This window comes from Tachypleus tridentatus, chromosome 6 (genome assembly GCF_004210375.1).
Source record: "Tachypleus tridentatus isolate NWPU-2018 chromosome 6, ASM421037v1, whole genome shotgun sequence".
In the NCBI taxonomy this organism is placed as follows: domain Eukaryota; kingdom Metazoa; phylum Arthropoda; class Merostomata; order Xiphosura; family Limulidae; genus Tachypleus; species Tachypleus tridentatus.
The window spans coordinates 26,851,594-26,872,237 of record NC_134830.1 but is presented as its reverse complement, the minus strand read 5'-3'; the positions used below and the strand labels follow the sequence as shown (position 1 = coordinate 26,872,237).

At 34.1% G+C, this 20,644-nt stretch overlaps 1 protein-coding gene across 1 annotated transcript in view; it reads right to left on the bottom strand.

The window, feature by feature from the left end:
• Awh (LIM/homeobox protein arrowhead) overlaps positions 1 to 20,644 on the bottom strand; it is a 53,714-nt gene that overhangs the window by 12,883 nt on the left and 20,187 nt on the right. Inside the window, exons 2-3 of the mRNA XM_076503805.1 lie at positions 12,646 to 12,827; positions 1,334 to 1,551 (exon numbers count right to left, since the gene is read on the bottom strand). Coding sequence (XP_076359920.1) covers positions 1,334 to 1,551; positions 12,646 to 12,827 — 400 coding nt within the window. The remainder of the gene's footprint in view (positions 1 to 1,333; positions 1,552 to 12,645; positions 12,828 to 20,644) is intronic.

The window sequence follows — 20,644 nt, the reverse complement described above, 5'->3', positions numbered from 1 at the left end:
AATAATTGTTTTTAACTCTGTTGTTACGAAAACAATCATGAAATATTAACTCACAAAATAAATTAATTAATACTACCTACACTAAACAGTCTTGTATATCCAATAGTTATCATAATTGCGTTAGTTGATTTATTAATCTTTATCATACTTTAACGTTTCAAAACAAAGTTGGAAACTGAATGGGTTGGAAACTTAGCTTACGCATATATTTGTGAAAACAGTTCAGTCTACAAATATTCAAAGTAATTCTGAAAATGGAACAATTCAATTTTTAAGTTTTTGTTGACATATTTTTCACCTAGTTTTTTTGTGGATCATAATTGACGACTTATGATAGCATAGTTCTAAACGTTCTACATTGTATTACATTTTTCAATATATGCATATGTTATTCAACAGAAATTGCTAAAGATGAATTTAAGTTAAGAGAACAAACAAGCTAGCTGAGGTTTGTTTGTCACATTTTTAAAATTATTACCTGCCGTGTGTGTTTGACCAATAAATAAATTACTTCTTCTCACTAATCATTTGTTATGTTTTAAAAAAACTTTTTTCTGTTCTTGTTAAGTTTTCTAAAGCATAATCAGATAAATAACGTGAAGTTTAAAACGTTGTACTAGACTAGCTGAGGTAGTTGAATGTCAGTTTTTTGTAATTCGTTATACAATTGAAACCCAAGAACTCCTTACCGAATATAAATCAACACTTCCTACAAGATGTTTTTAAAACATCGATTTGCCGTTACGATTTCCATACAACTGATATTTTGTGTGTGTCGGCTTACCTATGTCTCCCCTTTGGTCAGCGATAAGTTTGTTGATATACAGCACTAAAATCCGGAATTCGATCCCTCGCTGTAGATAGATGCTGATAACGCATTCTGTAATATTGCACTGAGAAAACAGCAAACTTTACACATAATCCCAGTGAATTTGTCACGGAGAAATGATGATTAAATAACTATTTTTTTTATGGAGTTATCGCTGGCGTACTTATATATTTTTTAATTGTGAAAAGGTCCCATTCTGCACGTAGAACTTTAAACTCCCTAAAGGCACTTAGTTTCTCAAAAGGTACTTATTACAACTAGCCATTTAGAAATCGCCAGTTATGCCTATATTTAATATATGCTAAAATACATCGTTGCTAATTATATTCTATTTTATATTTGGATGTGGTGATTTTTTATGATTCCAAAATATAAGTTGTGTCGCAGACCCTTCCGTTTCACTTACCATTGTTCGAACATTGGACCCACACCACAGACTCATCCGTTTCACTTACCATTGTTCGAACCGTTGAGCAGTGCTAAAGATCCACCCGTTTCACTTACCATCGTTTGAACCGTTGTCTCCGTCAAGAAACTCAAAGTAATGAGTTTTACAAAGAACTCTGCCGTCATACAAAGCAAACTCTTCTCCTGTTGACAACTGCCTTTGACAAGAATCACAGGCAAAACATGCCAAGTGATAAACCAGATCACGGGCCCTCCGAACCCAGTCTGTTGACTGGATTGTCCTGTTGCACTTACAACATCTCGCTCCAAATTCCCTAGATAAAACACATATTCGAAGACTCTATGTAGCATATAACGTGTCATTATGCATAATTTTATTAAGCTCTAAAAATAACAATAACAATGAAACTACTAACTGGTGAGGAAATTGTACAGATGCACGAACACATTTTTCTTACATTCAATTACGTGGTATTTATGCAGCTAACTTGGAAACTACCGACTAATAAATTAGAATTTTTAACAATGGGCTAAAACTGGCTTTGTATGTATATATCTATAAAAATACTGCATTTTTATTGAAACTGTTATTTATAGAATATCATAATATTATTCTTATACATTGTTTTTCTATAATTAAATGTACGACAACAATATATATTCTGTATCTACAGTGTAGTTTTTTACTGAGTCTGTAATGAAAAATTAAGAAAAGTTAGGGCAACATACAATTAATTATTAAACGTTTTCAAAATTACTTTAAACGTCTCTAATTTTTACTGATGTCTAGGAAGTACATTTATTTACTTCTTGCTCCGATGACATGTAATTATCAATATCTTCTGATCAAACTACATGCGTGAGAACTAAAAGTAAATAATGTAGCTAACTTTACACAATGGTCTAATCAGGACACGTAATTTCACAAAATAAATCACAAGCAAACCTAAACGTCGAAAAAAACTCATTGGAAGGGAATCCAAATTTAATGATGACTAACTGTATATTCTTAAGCTTTGAAGTATTAACTTTATATTGTTGTTTTATAAACGTCAAATGTTTATCGCTGCTGTAGTATGACTTTTATCAATCATAAATGTTCCCCTCTCATACAGCGGTATGTTTACGGACTTACAACGCTAAAATCAGGGGTTCGATTCCCCTCGGTGAACTTAGCAGATAGCTCGATGTGTCTTTGCTATAAGAAAACACACACACATTAATCATAAAACAAAAACTTGTGATAGTTTCACTAAATTGATTTATCAGCTGGACATATTCGATATTATTGACATTTTCGGCCATAATACAAATAATATCTTATGAGGTTTAACAAGCTTAAAAGATTTAGGCGAGCTCTATCTCTAACACTAAGCTGATATGTGTAAAAATATATCTGTGTTTTTAACGTTATCTATACAAATCTGCATTTAAATGTCCTCATAAAGTGAGCTCATAAATTAGAGGAAAGATAGATAGTCAACAGCCCCTACCAATAACTTGTTTGTTTTGAATTCCCTGAAAAGCTACACGAGGGATATCTGCGCTAGCTGTCTCTAATTTAGTAGAGGGAAGGCACCTAGTCATCACCATCCACCGCCAACTCTTGAGCTACTCTTTTACCAACGAATCGTGGGATATAACACCTCCACGGCTGAAAAGGCGAGCATGTTTAGTGTGACGGGGATTCGAACCTGCGAGCCTCAGATTCGGCGTCAAGCGTCTTAACCAACTAATCAAGCGGGGCCAACCAAAAAATAGCATTTGTATTAATATACTGTAAGTTATGATTTATCTTTTACTGTAGCTTTTGTAAGTCCTGCACGTTTATCGTTAGTGGCTAAGAGTTGAGTCTGCGAACTTATAACGCTAAAAACCGGATTTCAATACCCATAGTGATCAGAATATACATATTTTATTTTATCTAAACAACAGACAAACAAAACACCAGGAGGCTTCCCTGTAAGGATATCTGTTACTTCAGCTTGACGATGAGGCATTTTGGTACTCATACATGTCTGTATACTTTTTTTATATGTTCCATACAAGTCTATATACTTTTAATATGTTCATGATAGTAGGAAATCACGTAGCTTCAAGATAACAGTTTATCACAAAGGTACGAAACGCTATATCCTACATCCCGAGCACTTTCGAAAGATAGGCCTTTCTTGTTTAGGGGCAAACTGTAGAAGACAAGCTCATAATTTGAAGACATTTGAGTTATGTCGTTTCACATCTTTATTTTCTATATGTGATATACTAGCATATGCGTGTATAACATTTACCCAACCAGCAAAACCTGCAAAGCTTTCCTTCATAATCTGTCTCCCGCTGGTACAGCGATAAGTCTATGGATTTACAACACTAAAGTCAGAGGTTCGATTCCCCTCCCTTAACTGAGCAGATAGCCCGATGTGGCTTTGCTATAAGAAAACACAAACTTTCATAATTTGTATTTTATTACCCTCACCAAAACCATACTTTATACACCATGAGAAATCGAGCCGTGGAGTTTAATGCTGTAAGCTCGTAAATTCATAACCGACCCCCTGAGGGACAACTCTGTCTCTAACAAACCAGGTTTAGTATTAGAAAAGAAGAAGAAAAGAAAACGAATGTTTTATTAATTTTATGGTTTGCAGAAAGTTATTACTGCGATTTCGAAAGCCTTACATAAAATTAATTTGCATTTAGTGACATTCATTACGCGAACACAGACTTATTTACTAAGACTTATTAAGTCGCTTTCGTACAGACTTTTAAGTTATGTTCATGTGATGTATGAGGCTATGCTGGAAACAATCGATGTGTCAACATCAGCTCAAGCGCAACGTGTGTCATCATCAGTTCAAGCGCAACGTGTGGCATCATCAGTTCAAGCGCAACGTGTGCCATCTTTTCTATTTCTAACGAAAATGTCAGGCTTCACTTCCGCCCGGCATGGCCAGGTGAGTTAAAGCGTTCGACTCATAATCTGAGGGTCGCGGTTTCGAATCCCAATCGCACCAAACATGCTCGCCCTTTCAGCCGTGGGGGCGTTATAATGTGACGGTCAATCCCACGATTCGTTGGTAAAAGAGTAGCCCAAGAGTTGGCGGTGGATGGTGATGACTAGCTGTCTTCCCTCTAGTCTTACACTGCTAAATTAGGGACGGCTAGCAGAGATATCCCTCGTGTAGCTTTGTTACTTAAAGGAATGAAATCGAAATTGGCAGTCAAATTTATAGCTACAATTGTAGCACTGATAAGAAATATTCATTCATTAGTTAGCCAGGCTGCGTATGTTATTTAACTTGGGGCATAATGGTAAATAAAACAGAAACGTATTAATTAATATTTGTTGTAAAGTTATTATCAATGCTGTAAGTGTAGCTACCAGTTTGAGTCACATGCTCAATTCGTTTTGGGCCGTGTCTTCTTTTCATAGCTAAGGTATATTTTATCAGATCTGTTCATATCATCAAGTGAGTATCCAAAGCATATTGTTTTGTAGGAACACGATCTTGTGCCATAATTGTTTATATCACATAAGGACACATTTTATGTTAGGAACAGAGCGTCGTGATCTAACTGTTTACATCACTAAGAATACATCTATGATTTATAAGTGGCATTCCAATATGTGTAGGTGTATGAAGGAACAATGAAATAAATATGAAAACAGTATGAAAGGGAAACACTATTTGTCTGTATTATTACGTAATAATCTGAAGCATACTACGCTGTTTAATTATCAACACTGTGCACTCACTTAAATTACAAAGTGAGAATCCAAGTCAGGTTATCTCATCGAAATAACAACCTTGTTGTCTTGTTAGAATTCCAAAGTGAGGATCCATATCAAATTATGTTGTATATGTGACTTCCGCGTGTTTGTAAGAAACCAAATGATCTAATTTTCACAATCCTATAAATTTAATTACACAATATGTAACGCCAACTTTTGCGTGATACCTACAGATTCTGCCTATTTTTATTTTTCTAGATGAGATTCCTTTGATCTATGTTCTTGACCTGTATTTTGATGTCATTGATAGGTCTTGATGACAAAAATAGGTCAAAATTCAAACTAAGATTTCTCGCATTGCAATTTCCTTAATTGTTGACCATGGTTTGTTGTTTATACTAAATAAACATATCACTGAACTTCCTCCCTGTTTGTAAAACTCGTATTTATTATTTTTCCTCCAATGCCTGAGTCATTGGCAGATGATATGATATCTACACCATGTAAATATTCTATGCTATTATAAATTCAAGCTACCCTGTTAGTGCTTGAAGCAATGAAGCCTAAAAGTGGTCGAATACATCCAAATCTACGTAACGTCTGCTGAGTTGTTTATTTAATGATAAATATTTTGAGCCTAAAGCATCACCTTTGTCACTGTTTCTTGCTGGACACGTCTAGGACATCAACACGTAAACGTTCTTATTGTTTGGATGAGATAATTGTCTTTATGTATAAAGTATTCATAGATACTTGTATTACTTAAAAGTGTTTCGAATTTAAACATTAGTTGAATTATATTATATTAGAATTTTTCTATTCCATGAATTTATAAAAAAAAAATTAATACAAATATTTCCAGAAACAATTATATCGTTTGTTTGTTTGTTTTTGAATTTCGCACAAAGCTACTCGAGGGCTATCTGTGCTAGCCGTCCCTAATTTAGCAGTGTAAGACTAGAGGGAAGGCAGCTAGTCATCACCACCCACCGCCAACTCTTGGGCTACTCTTTTCCCAACGAATAGTGGGATTGACCATCACATTATAACGCCCCCACGGCTGAAAGGGCGAGCATGTTTGGTGCGACGGGGTTGCGAACCCGCGACCCTCATATTACAAGTCGCACGCCTTAACACGCTTGGCCACGCCGGGGCCAAACAATTATATATGTGTATAAATAATACTGATTTCATTATATACTGTTTATCTTGTTCAGTTACATTTCAGCTGTCTAGTTCAACTAGATATTCCAGCTAGCTTAGACCATTCTTTTAAGGTCGCCACAATTCATTTCAATTCCACGTGTTTTATTAATAGGTTATAATGTTGCCCCAATCGTTTTATTTAAGTTACTTAGTTCTCTTGCTCCTGGGGAAAACTGCGAATGATACACAGCATCAAACTACGAAAAAAAAACAGATTTTGAATTTATTTTTCTGAATATCTAATGAGATTTAAATCTTGAATAGCGCTTAATGCATGTACCTATTGCTTTAAAGGAAAACTCCAGAATTTTCTTTAATATATGCTAATCTCCACCCTGTTGTCACATTCTCTACATCCTGACAAGCGGATTACGTGTTTCGGATTAAAGCAGGCGGTATAGGATGTAATGTAACTCTGTTCATTATGCAAGTGTGTGTTCTTGAGAAAACCGAGAGGTGTAGGTGTGAAAACATTCTACTAACCATACTTAATCTGAGTTACGGTGCCATCAATTGTCTTCACTACAGGATCAAGTCAAGGATCATTTACCGTTTGGGTACCGCGTGTATTTCCCCCCAACAAACCCTCCTACTCCAGTTACTAAACCTTGAGTTAAGACTAGTAATTTTCAGAGCAACAGGAATTTCAAAAGTGGTGTTTCTATTTCTAAAGACCAAAAGATTTTTGTAAGTGCATGTTTTGAGAAAAAAAAAAAAATGCAAAGATGAATTATTTGAAATATGAAGTAAAGGGAACTTGGTGTGTAGAATGTTTCAAACGTAATTACAAGGAAACTGTTGATTATTCATCGGAGGGCGTAGCTTAAAACTGATGTAAAAGATTGTAGGAAAACATCAAACAATTGGACTCAGTTTCTGGTACATTGATGAGGTGACTGAAAATTTGATTTTTTATTTCAATTTTCTGCAGGTGACACAACCACGCATTTCCTAAATCTAGTAGGCGTAGTCGTGATGTCATGGTAAAATTACGTAAAAGCATAAAAGACACCAGAAACATTGAAAAACTAAAATCCGGTTATCGACGAGGATACCTGATAAATCCTGTTTTTTATTGTGCAGCAAACACAAAAACAAACAACATTTCTGTATTACACTATGACATTTCTTGACATTGAAGATTATTTCTTATATGTTACCTACACATAACCTACTACACTTATATAAGAAAAACTGCAACCCTTTGGGGGCCATACAGAAGTTAGTGAATTCTTAATATCTATCATGACATTAGTTGACAAGTTATGACTGGTTGGCCCGGCATGGCCAAGTGTGTTAAGGCGTGCGACTCGTAATCTAAGGGTCGCGGGTTCGCATCCCCGTCGCACCAAACATGCTCGCCCTTTCAGCCGTGGGGGCGTTATAATGTAACGTTCAATCCCACTATTCGTTGGGAAAAGAGTAGCCCAAGAGTTGGCGGTGGGTGGTAATGACTAGCTGCCTTCCCTCTAGTCTTACACTGCTAAATTAGGGACTGCTAGCACAGATAGCCCTCGAGTAGCTTTGTGCGAATTTCAAAAACAAACAAACAAACAAAATCCCTCTAGTCTTACACTGCTAAATTAGGGACGGCTAGCACAGATAGCCCTCGAGTAGCTTTGTGCGAAATTAAAAAAAAGACAAACAAACAAACAAATTTATGACTGGTGCTCAGGCTGGTAGGTTCGTATTTAATAAAGAAATAATAATAACAGCTATCATTATAAATGGTACACGATTCATTTTTATCATCCTAGTTTTGCAAAAATATCAGATACTCATGACGTAAAATAATGATGGGACGATAGTCTGTCCGGAAAATATTATAATATACTCATCATGCAATTTTTTTAGTAAACTTGGGTGTGTGTGTGTGTGCTTCCTTATAGAAAAGTCAGAGCGGACAATCTGCTGAGTCCACCGCGGGGAATCGAACCCTTGATTTAAACATTGTAAATCCCTAGATTTACCGCTGTACCAGCGGGAGGCCTTAAGTAAGATCATTGTTGACAAAACCATTAAGGTTAGAATTATAAAATCATCAGTTTAAGCCATATATTAAGTTTGAAGGGAAGAATATTTATCGTCACCGACGTATTTAGACGAACATGTATCTTAGATTGCACCTTACACAAAATAAAGAAGTTTAATTTATATTATATATGCTTGTATATGTATCTTATCAGCAAAACGTAAAAGATACACGATAACATGATTTATAAAGATGGGTAGATATAACACTGTGCTATGTTTTAAATAGTTACGTCAAGTAGATAACACATACATAGAAAACAGTTTGGTTTCACACAAAAAGTAAATTTTGTGTTTATAAGACAATGAAAAATACTGTAGACAATAAAGATAAAATAAACTGTTTACAAACAAAATATAGTCCTCGTATTATTAATATAGTAAATAAATATTTTGTAAAACCACTCAATTTTCATCTGTATGTGGACTTTAGTACCATTCTCACTAGAACTGTTAAAAAGATATATACTGAAAATTGTTAAAGGAAATGTTCTGACAGTTAGTAATGATTAAAGATACGAAATTAAAATTTAAAGGATTAAACGTAAGATTTATAGAAATGATCGGATCATAGAAGCCTCGTGGATATGTCAGATAATAAATGTCTGAAAGTTTGTTTGTTTTTGAATTTCGCGAAAGCTACGCGAGAGCTATCTGCGCTAGCCGTCATTAATTTAGTAGTGTAAGACTAGAGGGAAGGCAGCTAGTCATTACCACCCACTGTCAACTCTTGGACTACTTTTTTTCCATCGATTAGTAGGATTAACCATCACATCACAACACCCGCGAGCATTAGATTATGAGTCGAGCGCCTTAACCACCTGGCCATGTCTGAACATGTCTGAAAGACTGTTTAAGAAAGTGTCAGAAAAAAAAGCATAAAGAATGAAGAAAATATTAAAATCCACGAACAAATAACTTGAATTTTAAACTTTTATTATTTGAATCAACTTTTAAAATATTAAAATCCACGAACAAATAACTTGAATTTTAAACTTTTAATATTAGAATCAAATTTAAAAATATTAAAATTCTCGAACAAATAACTTGAATTTTAAACTTTTAATATTAGAATCAAATTTAAAAATATTAAAATTCTCGAACAAATAACTTGAATTTTTAACTTTTAATACTAAGATAAACATATATTTATTAGGCATTTTCATGCTTGTGCGGTGGAAAGAATCTTTTGAAATTAACATATTTTGAACTTTGATTAATTTTGAACAGTTACGTGAGCTTTTCTTTTAACATGAATGTAATCTTAGTTGTTAATCAACTTAAATTTTTTTAACATTTCATGATATGTATCAATAAATATTTTATTGTGATAATTATTAATAATAGATTACATTTGTGTGTCCAGGTTGAAAAGAGATCTTGTTTCGTTTACAGAGAAGATTCCAAGTTTTTAAGAAATGGACTACTTTGATAGGAAATACATAATTAGACAACGAGTATTAATTGTGTGGATTGTTAATGAACTTCTGGACTTTTAAAAGCAAACCTGAATGGTTAGCTTCACTCAATGTTGACCATTCTTTCCATTTGTGGCCCGGCATGTCCAAGCGTGTTAAGACGTGCTACTCGTAATCTGAGGGTCGCGGGTTCGCATCCCCGTCGCGCCAAACATGCTCGCCCTTTCAGCTGTGGGGGCGTTATAATGTGACGGTCAATCCCACTATTCGTTGGTAAAAGAGTAGCCCAAGAGTTGGTGGTGGGTGGTGATGACTAGCTGCCTTCCCTCTAGTCTTACACTGCTAAATTAGGGACGGCTAGCACAGATAGCCCTCGAGTAGCTTTGTGCGACATTCCAAGACAACATTATAACTCTCCCACGGCTGAAAGGGCAAGTATGTTTGGTCTGCATTTTGAGATGTGATGTGTTATAAATCTATTAGTCAATACGCTGTTCATTTAAGTATAGCCGCATAGTCGGAAGGTGTTTCTGACTAACTCTCCTCCCTTTGGCTAGCAGTTTTAAGCTGCAGATGGTTACACCTAAACTATTGTGTTTTAAAGTATTTTTCAAATAACGTGGTGTACATATTAAAAAAATACTAATAACTTGAAATTCCACAGTTTGGACTTTTTTTAAATGTATGATGCAATAGTATGGCCCCCTGCTAGTACAGCGTTATGTCTTTGGATTTACAACGCTAAAATCAGGGGTCCGATTCCCATCGTGTGGGCTGAGCAGATAGCCCGATGTGGCTTTGCTATAAAAAAAAAAACACAAGCACACGCAATAGCATGATAATGGAGTTTGGTGATTTAGATTTCTTTAAAGGAAATTTCGTTGTATAACTTTTATAAGTGATCTTAAAGTATTTGTAGAAATATTAGCAGTCTTATTAAAATATTTAATGATATAATTCCAAGAATCCATTGGGAGAAAGCAACACTACATCTACCATATCTAGTGCTGACAAAGTCTTTGGTGAGTACCAGGGTTCATAAGGTTGTATAGGATACGACAGACACAGTGGTGGTGCCCTAGGCATTATGTATGTCTCCATAACAACGAATACCGAAGTTTGTTTGTTTGCTTTTAAATTTCGCGCAAACCTACACGAGTGCAATTTGCGATAGCCGTTCCTAATTTAGTAGCGTAAGACTAGAAAGAAGGAAGCTAGTCATCACTACCCGCCGCCAACTCTTGGGGTTGTTATTACCAACGAATAATGGAATTGACCGTCACATTATGACACCCTCACAGCTAAAAGGGCGAGCATGTTTGGTGTGACGGGGATTAGAATACAAAAATGGAGCAGTAAAAGTGACTGAAAGAGTTATAAAAATGTGTTTTAGCGGGAAAAATTGTAACCAGATTTTAATAGATTCTCTTTAACAATTTTAAGTTTACGTATTAAAAGTAAAACAAACAAAACCTCTTGGTTTTATATATAGACTTTTCCAAAATGAAACTAATGTTTGATTTGATAAACAATATTTAAAACGTATTAATACACCGTTGTTTTATGAAGATTGATGGTAGATATAGGTTTAAAAAAAATACTATTTTTACAATTTTAGAAAATGTTTCTAATTGTACAAATGTTTGTCTTGAAATAAATAGTTTTCCTTAAGTTTTTGTTTTCGGTAAATTTACTTCACATATTTTAGTTATAAGTCCGAGGACTTATAACATCAAAAGTAAGATATCGAACCTGCGACGAGAAAGGAAAGAAAACCCATTGCGCAGCTCTGCGCTTAACAACAAAGAAACGAGCAAAACATGCTGTCAATAATTCATTCTAATGTATTGTAAGAGGATGTATTTGTTGGTTTATGAAAAGTTATACATCCAAACAATTTCGTAGGTAATACACAAAAATATCATAAATAGCGTTTTTCATATTTTCACTCGGGCAAACTAACAACAGAAACTAGGTCTTGGAATCCTTGTTACAGAAAGTAACCCTCATTGGTACAACGATATAAGAACACCTCAAACATAAGTCAACTGTCAAAACAATTGTAAGTTGTGTTAACTAATTAAATGTCATTTTCACTCATTTCTGTGGTCTTAACCTATAAATTATGAACTCAAGATATGATTTATACCAATATTCTTCGAAAACTAGATGTGAAAATATTTTAAATTATGTCTTTATAAATTGTATGTTTTAGTATTGTTAACATGTAAACATTATCATTAAAAGTAGGCTTCCATCACAGTTTGTTTGTTTATGACCAAGTTATTAAGGCTAACTGCCACCTTTCCTAATTTTGCAATGTCGACCACAGAGAAGACATTCGGACGGCAGTACCCACCTCTGAATTTGGGGCTGCTCTTTTCCTATGATTGGTGGGATTGACTCTCACATGATAATGCCCCCCACAGCTGAAAGTTAGTGACTGTAGCAATGAAGAAAAACTGTTTTTAACAAACAGCTACACATCTGGACACGTCTTACGGAAATTTGTTCAAATATAGACCAGGATGCACTCGTTATGTTATTCATATATACGTCATAAAACACAGTTTAGCTTGCCAGACATCGAGTTAATGTTTTAACAGTAAAAACTGTATTTTGTTATGAACACATTAAGTTTGGGTGTTTCCAAACATGTAATTTCAGTGTAGGGATTTAAATTACTGAAAGAAACATGAATTACCTACACAACACTTAACACTCGCACCCGAGGGTACTTTTTGTATCCAACGTTATAGCGTGTAACCTAGGATATTTTTAATTAGTGTAGAATTTTATTTATTATTTTTAAATGTATTTTTGTTTTGGCTTGTTTATCGGTTATAACAAACTAATATAATTAGTCAAAGATTTGGATTTGCTATTTTCGACTAAGTCCTTGCTTTTGACTTTATTTACTTAACTTTATCAGTGTTACTTATGACTTAAAGTTACTTAAACTTCTGCTGTTAAATCCATACTTAACATAACTGTTTTTTTCACGCGATTGTTACATTACTGACCTTGTATAGTCTGCTCTACAGTACACATTGTCTTCTTTAATAAAGCACGATGGTTGACGGTCCAGTATGGTTTGACAAACGCAACACCTGAGGCATCGGGCATGCCATGACTGACCATTGACCTTAAGTATAAAGCGATCGGTGATGAGTTGGTCACAAGCACAGCAGTATTCTTGCTCAGTCTAAAAGTAAAATTTTTAGCTAATTATTAAAATATAATTCACAGAAGTAATATTTTCATGAACATGTATTGCAGTTTACAAAGACAAATTTCCCCGAAAAAAAAATCACATTTCCTTCTTATTTGTCATTATTTCATGTAATAGTTTGTGGGTAAAACACAAACGTATCCTAAAGTGTGTTTGCAGGTACAGTACTATCTACACTTATTATTTTTGAAACCTTTCTATAACCATAACTGGCAAAAAAAACAACATATCAATAATAAAAACTATATTGAATATTGTAATACCAGAAAACAAATAATTGTTGTTATTCTTTGTTACTGAACACAAAACTACACAAAGGACTAGCTGTACTCACTCTGTGCACCAAGGGTATCAAAACCCAGTTTCTAGCAATAGAAGTCCGCAGACATATCGCTGTACCACTGGGGAGCGAAGAGACATAATATATTTAAAAAAAACCGTAAAGATGTGTTCGGATCGACACATAAATTACGTAGTTAGCCATAGTAATACAGAAAGTTTTAATGCTACAAAAATTATTGAAACTAGAAATTAAAAACTAAAAGAATTAAAATGTAAAAGAAAATAAAAAAGAATTATCCCTTCTTTGGTAAGTCACTGTAATTATGTTAGTTTGAATAAATTAAAAACCTATCGACGAAACTAGGGTCAGTCTTGAAAATAAGGAATTAGAAGGGGGCGATCCAATAGGTTTTATTGTCGACTTCGAAGTGAATGATTACTACTGCTTCGTTTTGCTTTCTTGCGTATTATGAAAAGGCATTTCTATTACAATGCTCATTAAATGCTTTTTTAAATAATTTTTATCTCTATGAACTTTTCGTACTTCCCCTTTTTATAAGTGAAGTATCGGAATTCTAAAAATGTTAACTTATTTGTTGGGATATGATCACAAAATGTTCCATAACCTTAGGTTGGTACTGAAACCTTGACCTATTCCCTCTGGTTCAAACCATGGAAATAAAAGAACAAATATTTTAAAATGGAATATAATTCACACTGGTATTCAACTCTCTTTAATAGTATGTATGTAATTCCTTGTGTTTTTCAATAGAAAAGTTGTTTTTTAAGACGAATAATGCAATACATCTTGAGATAACATAACTCTACATATATATATATCACTAATTATTATTTCAATAAATATAACTTCTCAATAATCAGGACTGGAAGTCACACCATAACTTGACATATAAAACAAGTTTATATTGGATGTTATTTGATAACTGCCTGAATCTCTACATATTTCTGGCCCGGACATGACATACTGATTAGAGTTTTGGGCTACGACTTAAGAAATCTGAGACGATTCCCGCTGAGAACTTTAACATTTTCAGCTGTGGGTGCGTAATTAGCGAGACAGTCAATTCCGTTATTTGGACCAAAGATAGACAGAGACCTAGATATACGAGTAACTTCTCTCTGCTCAGTAGGGATGGGTTTAAAAATCCTGTGGTTGCTTTTTACTTTTCTCTTACGAACATACCAGTAATTCTATGCAGTGTTTGAATAAGTAACTTTAAAACGTTAAATTCATACTGTATATGCGAATAATTCTAGATTGACCTTCTTATGTTCGTGTACACTCATTAGCACTAACTCATATATCGATGTTTATTATAAACCATTATCTAACTCTAGCTTTTGTGTCAATTTAATTTAAAATAGCCTGTATTTTCGAAATACAAGACTTATAGAAGCATGAGTAACTACATTTTGTATCACGGGTGTATATTTAAGATTCAAAACTTAGTATTATGAAATGAAATAAAACTCGTGTGGAGTTCGGTAATGTAACTCAGCACTCCTGCTAAGAACTATGCTCACCATCTTGAGGAAAAATTATCTCTTTGTGGAAAGGAAAACAGTTAACTCCCATGGACGTAGAACATCCGCACTCATTAAGAATACTTTTCACTTCAATTAAAGTAAAGCTGCCAAAGACATGCGATTCGTACATTCTACACAAGTTAACTAACTTTTGTTGAATAAACAAATACGTTAGATCCTAAAAAAATAAATAAATAAACAAAGCAACATCATTGTGTCCTGAAAAAACCCTTAACCATTTTATCTCATACATTTCTATAAAATTGTAAATACTTTTCATATGTCAGTATTCCACATTAAGGCTTATATTTCACCATTATTCTTTGAATGACAAATCAATGAAATATTTATGCTCTTACAAAATATTTACTGTGCTCTCTTTCATTATGTAGACTTAGTATCTTCCTGAAAAATTAAATATCTAGCATGTATACTTGTAACTATAAGCAGGTTCAGCAAGTCTTAACACAAAATTATGAAACCTCTGTAAACCAAGTGCTTTTGAAAACTCTGTAAACCAGGTGCTTTTGAAATGTGGAATTTGCTTTTTGCGGGACAGACTGAAGAAAGGTTCACCTTTTGTAAGAGCTCGAGTTATAAGGTTTTTATTATTCTCTACTTATAACTATTTATCGCATTTAGATACAATTTATTTTGTTCTGAAAGTGTTGTAATGACGATATGTAAAGTTATGAAGTTTAAATCATAGCTAGAATTATTCAAACCAAAAATTAATTGATTATTTTTAGTACCTGAAAGTTTATAACCAAGTGTAATGTGTGTGTTTATTTTCATAATAGAAAGAAGGCACTCTAAATTTCAATCAATATGATATTTTAAAACTATAAACATTCTAAGTTTAGTGTCGCTTTTTTCGCTTTTAATTCAATTTTTATGTCTTGATTGGTATACCTGAATCTTAGAGGTCTCTGTCCTACTTACACCTTAGAAGATTCTTTTAAAGAGTCGCATTAGGCCTAATTACCTTTAAAAACAGCCTTATAGAACTTTTCTGCCTTTACAACCATATTTTGTCACTCTATAGTAACCTTACTTTTGGACTGTTTCACGACACTGAAGTTCCATTCTTTCTTCTTCTAGCTACACATCTTGGCGAATATTTTTACGCCAAGGTTTCCCACAGCCATTTTACTAAGGTGCATAAATGTGTAATTGAATGAGGCAAGTGTGATTCTAGTTTCTTCTCATGAAAATAACAAATGATTTCAATATATGGCTGGAAGCTTGTGAAATGTAGGCTTGTAAGCCTAACCTTTTGTCACCTGCTTATCATTTTTTTTTTTTTTTTGTTATTGCTTAAAGATGTTCCTGTCTTCTTTATAAGGGTTTTTTTTCATTTAATTTATATCTATGGTATTTAACTTGCGAATAAATATGTTGCCCTGAAATGATTTGAGGTGTAGTTTCTGAGTTGCCCTTTACGCATTATTGTTTGAATACTCCTGTTTCTATGTTAAACAGTGAAAACTTTCATTGTTCGAAATATTGTGTTTTTTACCATACGTCGTTCAACAGCCTTGATATAAGAACATTCTACCTCTGAGAGAGCGGAGACCAGTAGTTCTTACCAAACAATCATGTTTACATGTCGATATTGTGCCTCTCGAATGGTTGGGAATTAGTAGTAACCCAAGTACATAGAACTAAATATGCCATTTGTGCCAGTAAGACTCCCATTGCGGTGACAATCCACTTTATTAATATGTAAATAGATATTATCAACTCTGTATTTAAATATATCACTTTTGCGAGTGAGATAATCTTTGCGATGTACTAGTATTTGTTTAATCCGCACTTCAAAACAAACAAAAATATGAGTTTGTATGTTTAGTACGTTTACACAAATGATTATGTTAATTAGATAAAGATATCTCTCTCATTCCAGACGTGTAGAGTCGGCTTTTTATAAAACTATTCCAGCTATCCCTAACATTCTGAGTATTTCGATAAATAACCACTCTTTTCTTTATAACATGGTTGCATTTTTTTTTATTCAGTCAAAGCACAAATAATGTTTTGGCGAGACCTGTGAATAATGACAATTAGGCAGTGTTGTGTAACAATACTAAAAAAATGTAGATAACAATAAAAACAGTGAACCAACAATGGATCATCTGCATCTCTTTCAGATTCTTTGGAAATACATGTTACTACTACCACGTAGGTCCAACCTAGTTGGCAGTCACATCACGTATCTTTAGATGAATACGGTTTAATTGTTTTGATGCTATATAATGACATTTTGTCTTCTGGTACGTTTAGAATACACTATTAGAATACATCGAGTATGCAATAATAGAACCTATACTAATGTGACGATTGTTAGAAGAAGTTAAGCTTACGTGTGTTACGTCGTGAAACTTGCACTGCCTTTAGAATCATATCCTTTTCTCACAATGTTTTTTTTTATATATAAGCCATTCTTTGTAATCTGTCCTAACGTTCAACTAGTTTTATAAAACTTGTGCTGGTGAGTATTTTTCATCAGTTCAGATTATTAATTCCAAGATATTTGATCCAAGAATAAAATCATATAATAGTAAAAAAAATCCAAAGACATCAGAGTCGATCACAAATATTCCTTTCAGATAGCTTAAAAACGTCACTGGTGGTTTTACTTCATCGCTTTGATTCTTTTACTTATAGAAACCATCCACGGAATTTCTTAAGTTTCTGACCATGCTATTGATTGCAGGCTCAACTAACTAAACCAAATTATCTACTATTTTTTTATTGAAGCTGGTACAGTTGTATCCTAATGGTTAGTTGAGCTGCTGATCCACGGTTCGAGAAGTGATGCCGTTGAACTGTTGGCGTGTTATAAAAGAACAGTCAATCATTGTAATTACATTTAACTAATCGGGCAAGTACCTTCTGGTGGTGGGTTCTGTTGACTTGTTACCTTCCTTCTGGTTTGTTTTAAGTTAGGCACAAAGCTACACGATGAGCTATCTGTGCTTTGCCTACCACTGGTATCGAAACCCAATTTCTAGCATTTTAAGTCCGCAGGTATTCTGTTGTACCACTAGGAGAGTTAGTAGCTTTAAATTAGAGACGTCTACATCTTAACTCTCAAGTGTCTGTAACTTGATTGTCTCGCGAATGCATAAAGCGGGTTCGTATTCAAAATTACACTCCCTTTCTTGTTGTTTTAACAAACGTAATGATTCTAGCATATAAACTTATGTGTAAAAAGGTTTTATTATCGTCTTTAAGTCAGACTGAGAAACACTTACTTTAAGCATTTGTTTGTTTGTTTGTTTTTGAATTTCGCGCAGAGCTACACGAGGGCTATCTGCGCTAGCCGTCCCTAATTTAGCAGTGTAAGACCAGAGGAAAGGCAGCTAGTCATCACCACCCACCGCCAACTCTTGGGCTACTCTTTTGCCAACGAATAGTGAGATTGACTGTCACATTATAACGCCCCCACGGATGGGAGGGCGAGCATGTTTGGTGCCACAGGAATTCGAACCTGCGAACCTCAGATTACGAGTTGAACGCCTTAACCCACCTGGCCATGCCGGGCCATCTTTAAACACTTATGATACTATTTTAGAATAACGTTCACATAAATGAATTTTGTATCGTTTTTATATATGTTAGTTTGGTAAAGTTTTAATAAACACAATAAAATAATGCACTGACAACCTTTCAAAACGCTAATAAAACAAATCTATTTACAATATTCCAGTAATATTATTTCAATAATATTTTATGAAAACGTTTTGAATGGTAAGAGAAATTACTTTGATCTAAGCATAGACAAACATATCAACTTAATCTTATGACGTCAAGCATTATATAAATTAGTTTTATCTAGTGGTTTTGTCAGTTTATAGCACTTCTTTGAGAAAAACACATGAACAAAATAAAATTCGTTTCAAAAGTTATATTTATAGCCTGAGATTCAAGTCTCGTTTTCCAAGTATTTTTTAACTTGTCGGTTTTTAAATATTGTCTTTTTACTTTGTAAGTTCAACCACCAGAACGAGACCACCTCTTAAATAAAGGGTGGTTTTTAATGAGATTTTTAACGTTAACGAGACATTATGCGATACAACTGCTAAACGATCAGATCAGAGAATTCTAAGGTCTAAGCACAGCTAACCCAAATATAGAGACACTGACCAGAGGAAAGACAGCTACTCTTAAAAATTAACTGTCACATTTATGACGCGCCTAAAGCTGAAGTTGAGTAGTGTATAGAGCTAGAGCCGTATCATTGCTTAACCCATAGGCCCATAGCGCGCAACCCGGATAACTACTCACATTCTCGCCACTGGACAGTTCAAGTATCGCAATATTTATTATTGACTTTCATCTTCGTATATTATATAATTAACATATTCAACGACTCCCAAAACACCGTTTTGAGTGTTGTACTACTTTTTTAGTGTAATGAGAAATGGATGTCAAGAAAAGAAGTAATACTTGGAAAGTTCGGAGTACATCCTTTGCACTTCTGAGGTCTCGTGCTTGAGCCTTGGCACAGGACATCTTTGTTCTTTCAGCACCAAGAGCGTTTTAAAGCATAAACTTAAATAAAACATTTTACGATATTTTCACTTGTAAAGAATCTGCGACATGCAAAATTTTATTTAGTATCAAGTGAAAAAACATTAATTTTTCTATTCTGAGATTTCGAAACCCAACAACTTAACAAGTCACCCAAGAGACTTATGCGACTGTAAAACCCACAACTCAGTGAAAAGAGAATAAACTTTATTCAAGTTTCAAGTACATATCTATTTATATATATATATATTTAATATGAACTTCTCGTGTACCTGTAATTTCATTTTTCCTGATCTCGTAACGAAATAGAATAGTAACATTAATACTACGCATAATAGGAACACACCCGACCAACGTTTGTGTCGTCACATGCTGACGTACTAACCCTGACTTCAGCCAAGTAGATGATATGCTCCCCCACACTTTCACATACGCTAGCTTTGATAATCTGATCGATACCATTTCTAGAAAGTGAGGGGAGGGGATTAGTTGAATGTAGTCCCCTGTATGTTCATCTGATTTGAATTTCATCAAGTATGTATTGTTACCCTTAAAAGATGCGTAACATATAGACAGAGTAACTGAAAACATCAGAGATATCCTGGAAATAACTAGTCGTTTATGATACCTCAAAAACGTATCAAATCTCTAGATTTTAAACATTAAGTTTCGGTGGCAGGACTTGCTGTTGGTGGTGGCCATAATGCCAAATATCATGAACTATGAAAGACATAAAGCCACCTTAGTTAAATGTTCATTCTTGAATGGAGGCTAAGTAACCAATGATTTGCAGCTCAGATTACGTGACGTAGTAAAAGATACCTGATTTATGAAGACATGAATATATTTAGCGATTTAGCATTGTTCAACAACAATGACATAAATCATTGTTCTGACATCAGCAGATTTTTAATTATTCTTTGTAATGCATACGATACGGTATTTTTTTTCATCTGGTTTGAATCCTCATTACACCAAACATGCACGCCCTTTCAGCCGTGAGGGCGTTATAACGTTACAGTCAATCCCACTATTTGTTGGTATAAGAGTAGTCTTCACTCTAGTCTTACTCTGCTAAATTAGGGATGGCTAGCGCAGATAACTTTCGTGTAGCTTTGCACGAAATTCAGACCAAGCAAGCAATTTTTCTGCAAACCTTTATCACATAAAAATACATTGTTTATGTATCAAATGTTTTGTTTTTAAACCATTTGCATATATTAATTACGTAATGCCTTTTCTGTGATAATTTTCAATTAACATATATTATGTTATATAAAAAACAATTCACAACTATCAAATATCAACTATTTTTAAAAACATACATAAAATGGTCTGAAACAAGCGTGTTTCGCTTTCCAAAGATTGCCTTAAAAATAACTGTGTTTGTATTCTCTGTCTAAACGCTATTTTTCTCGTCTATC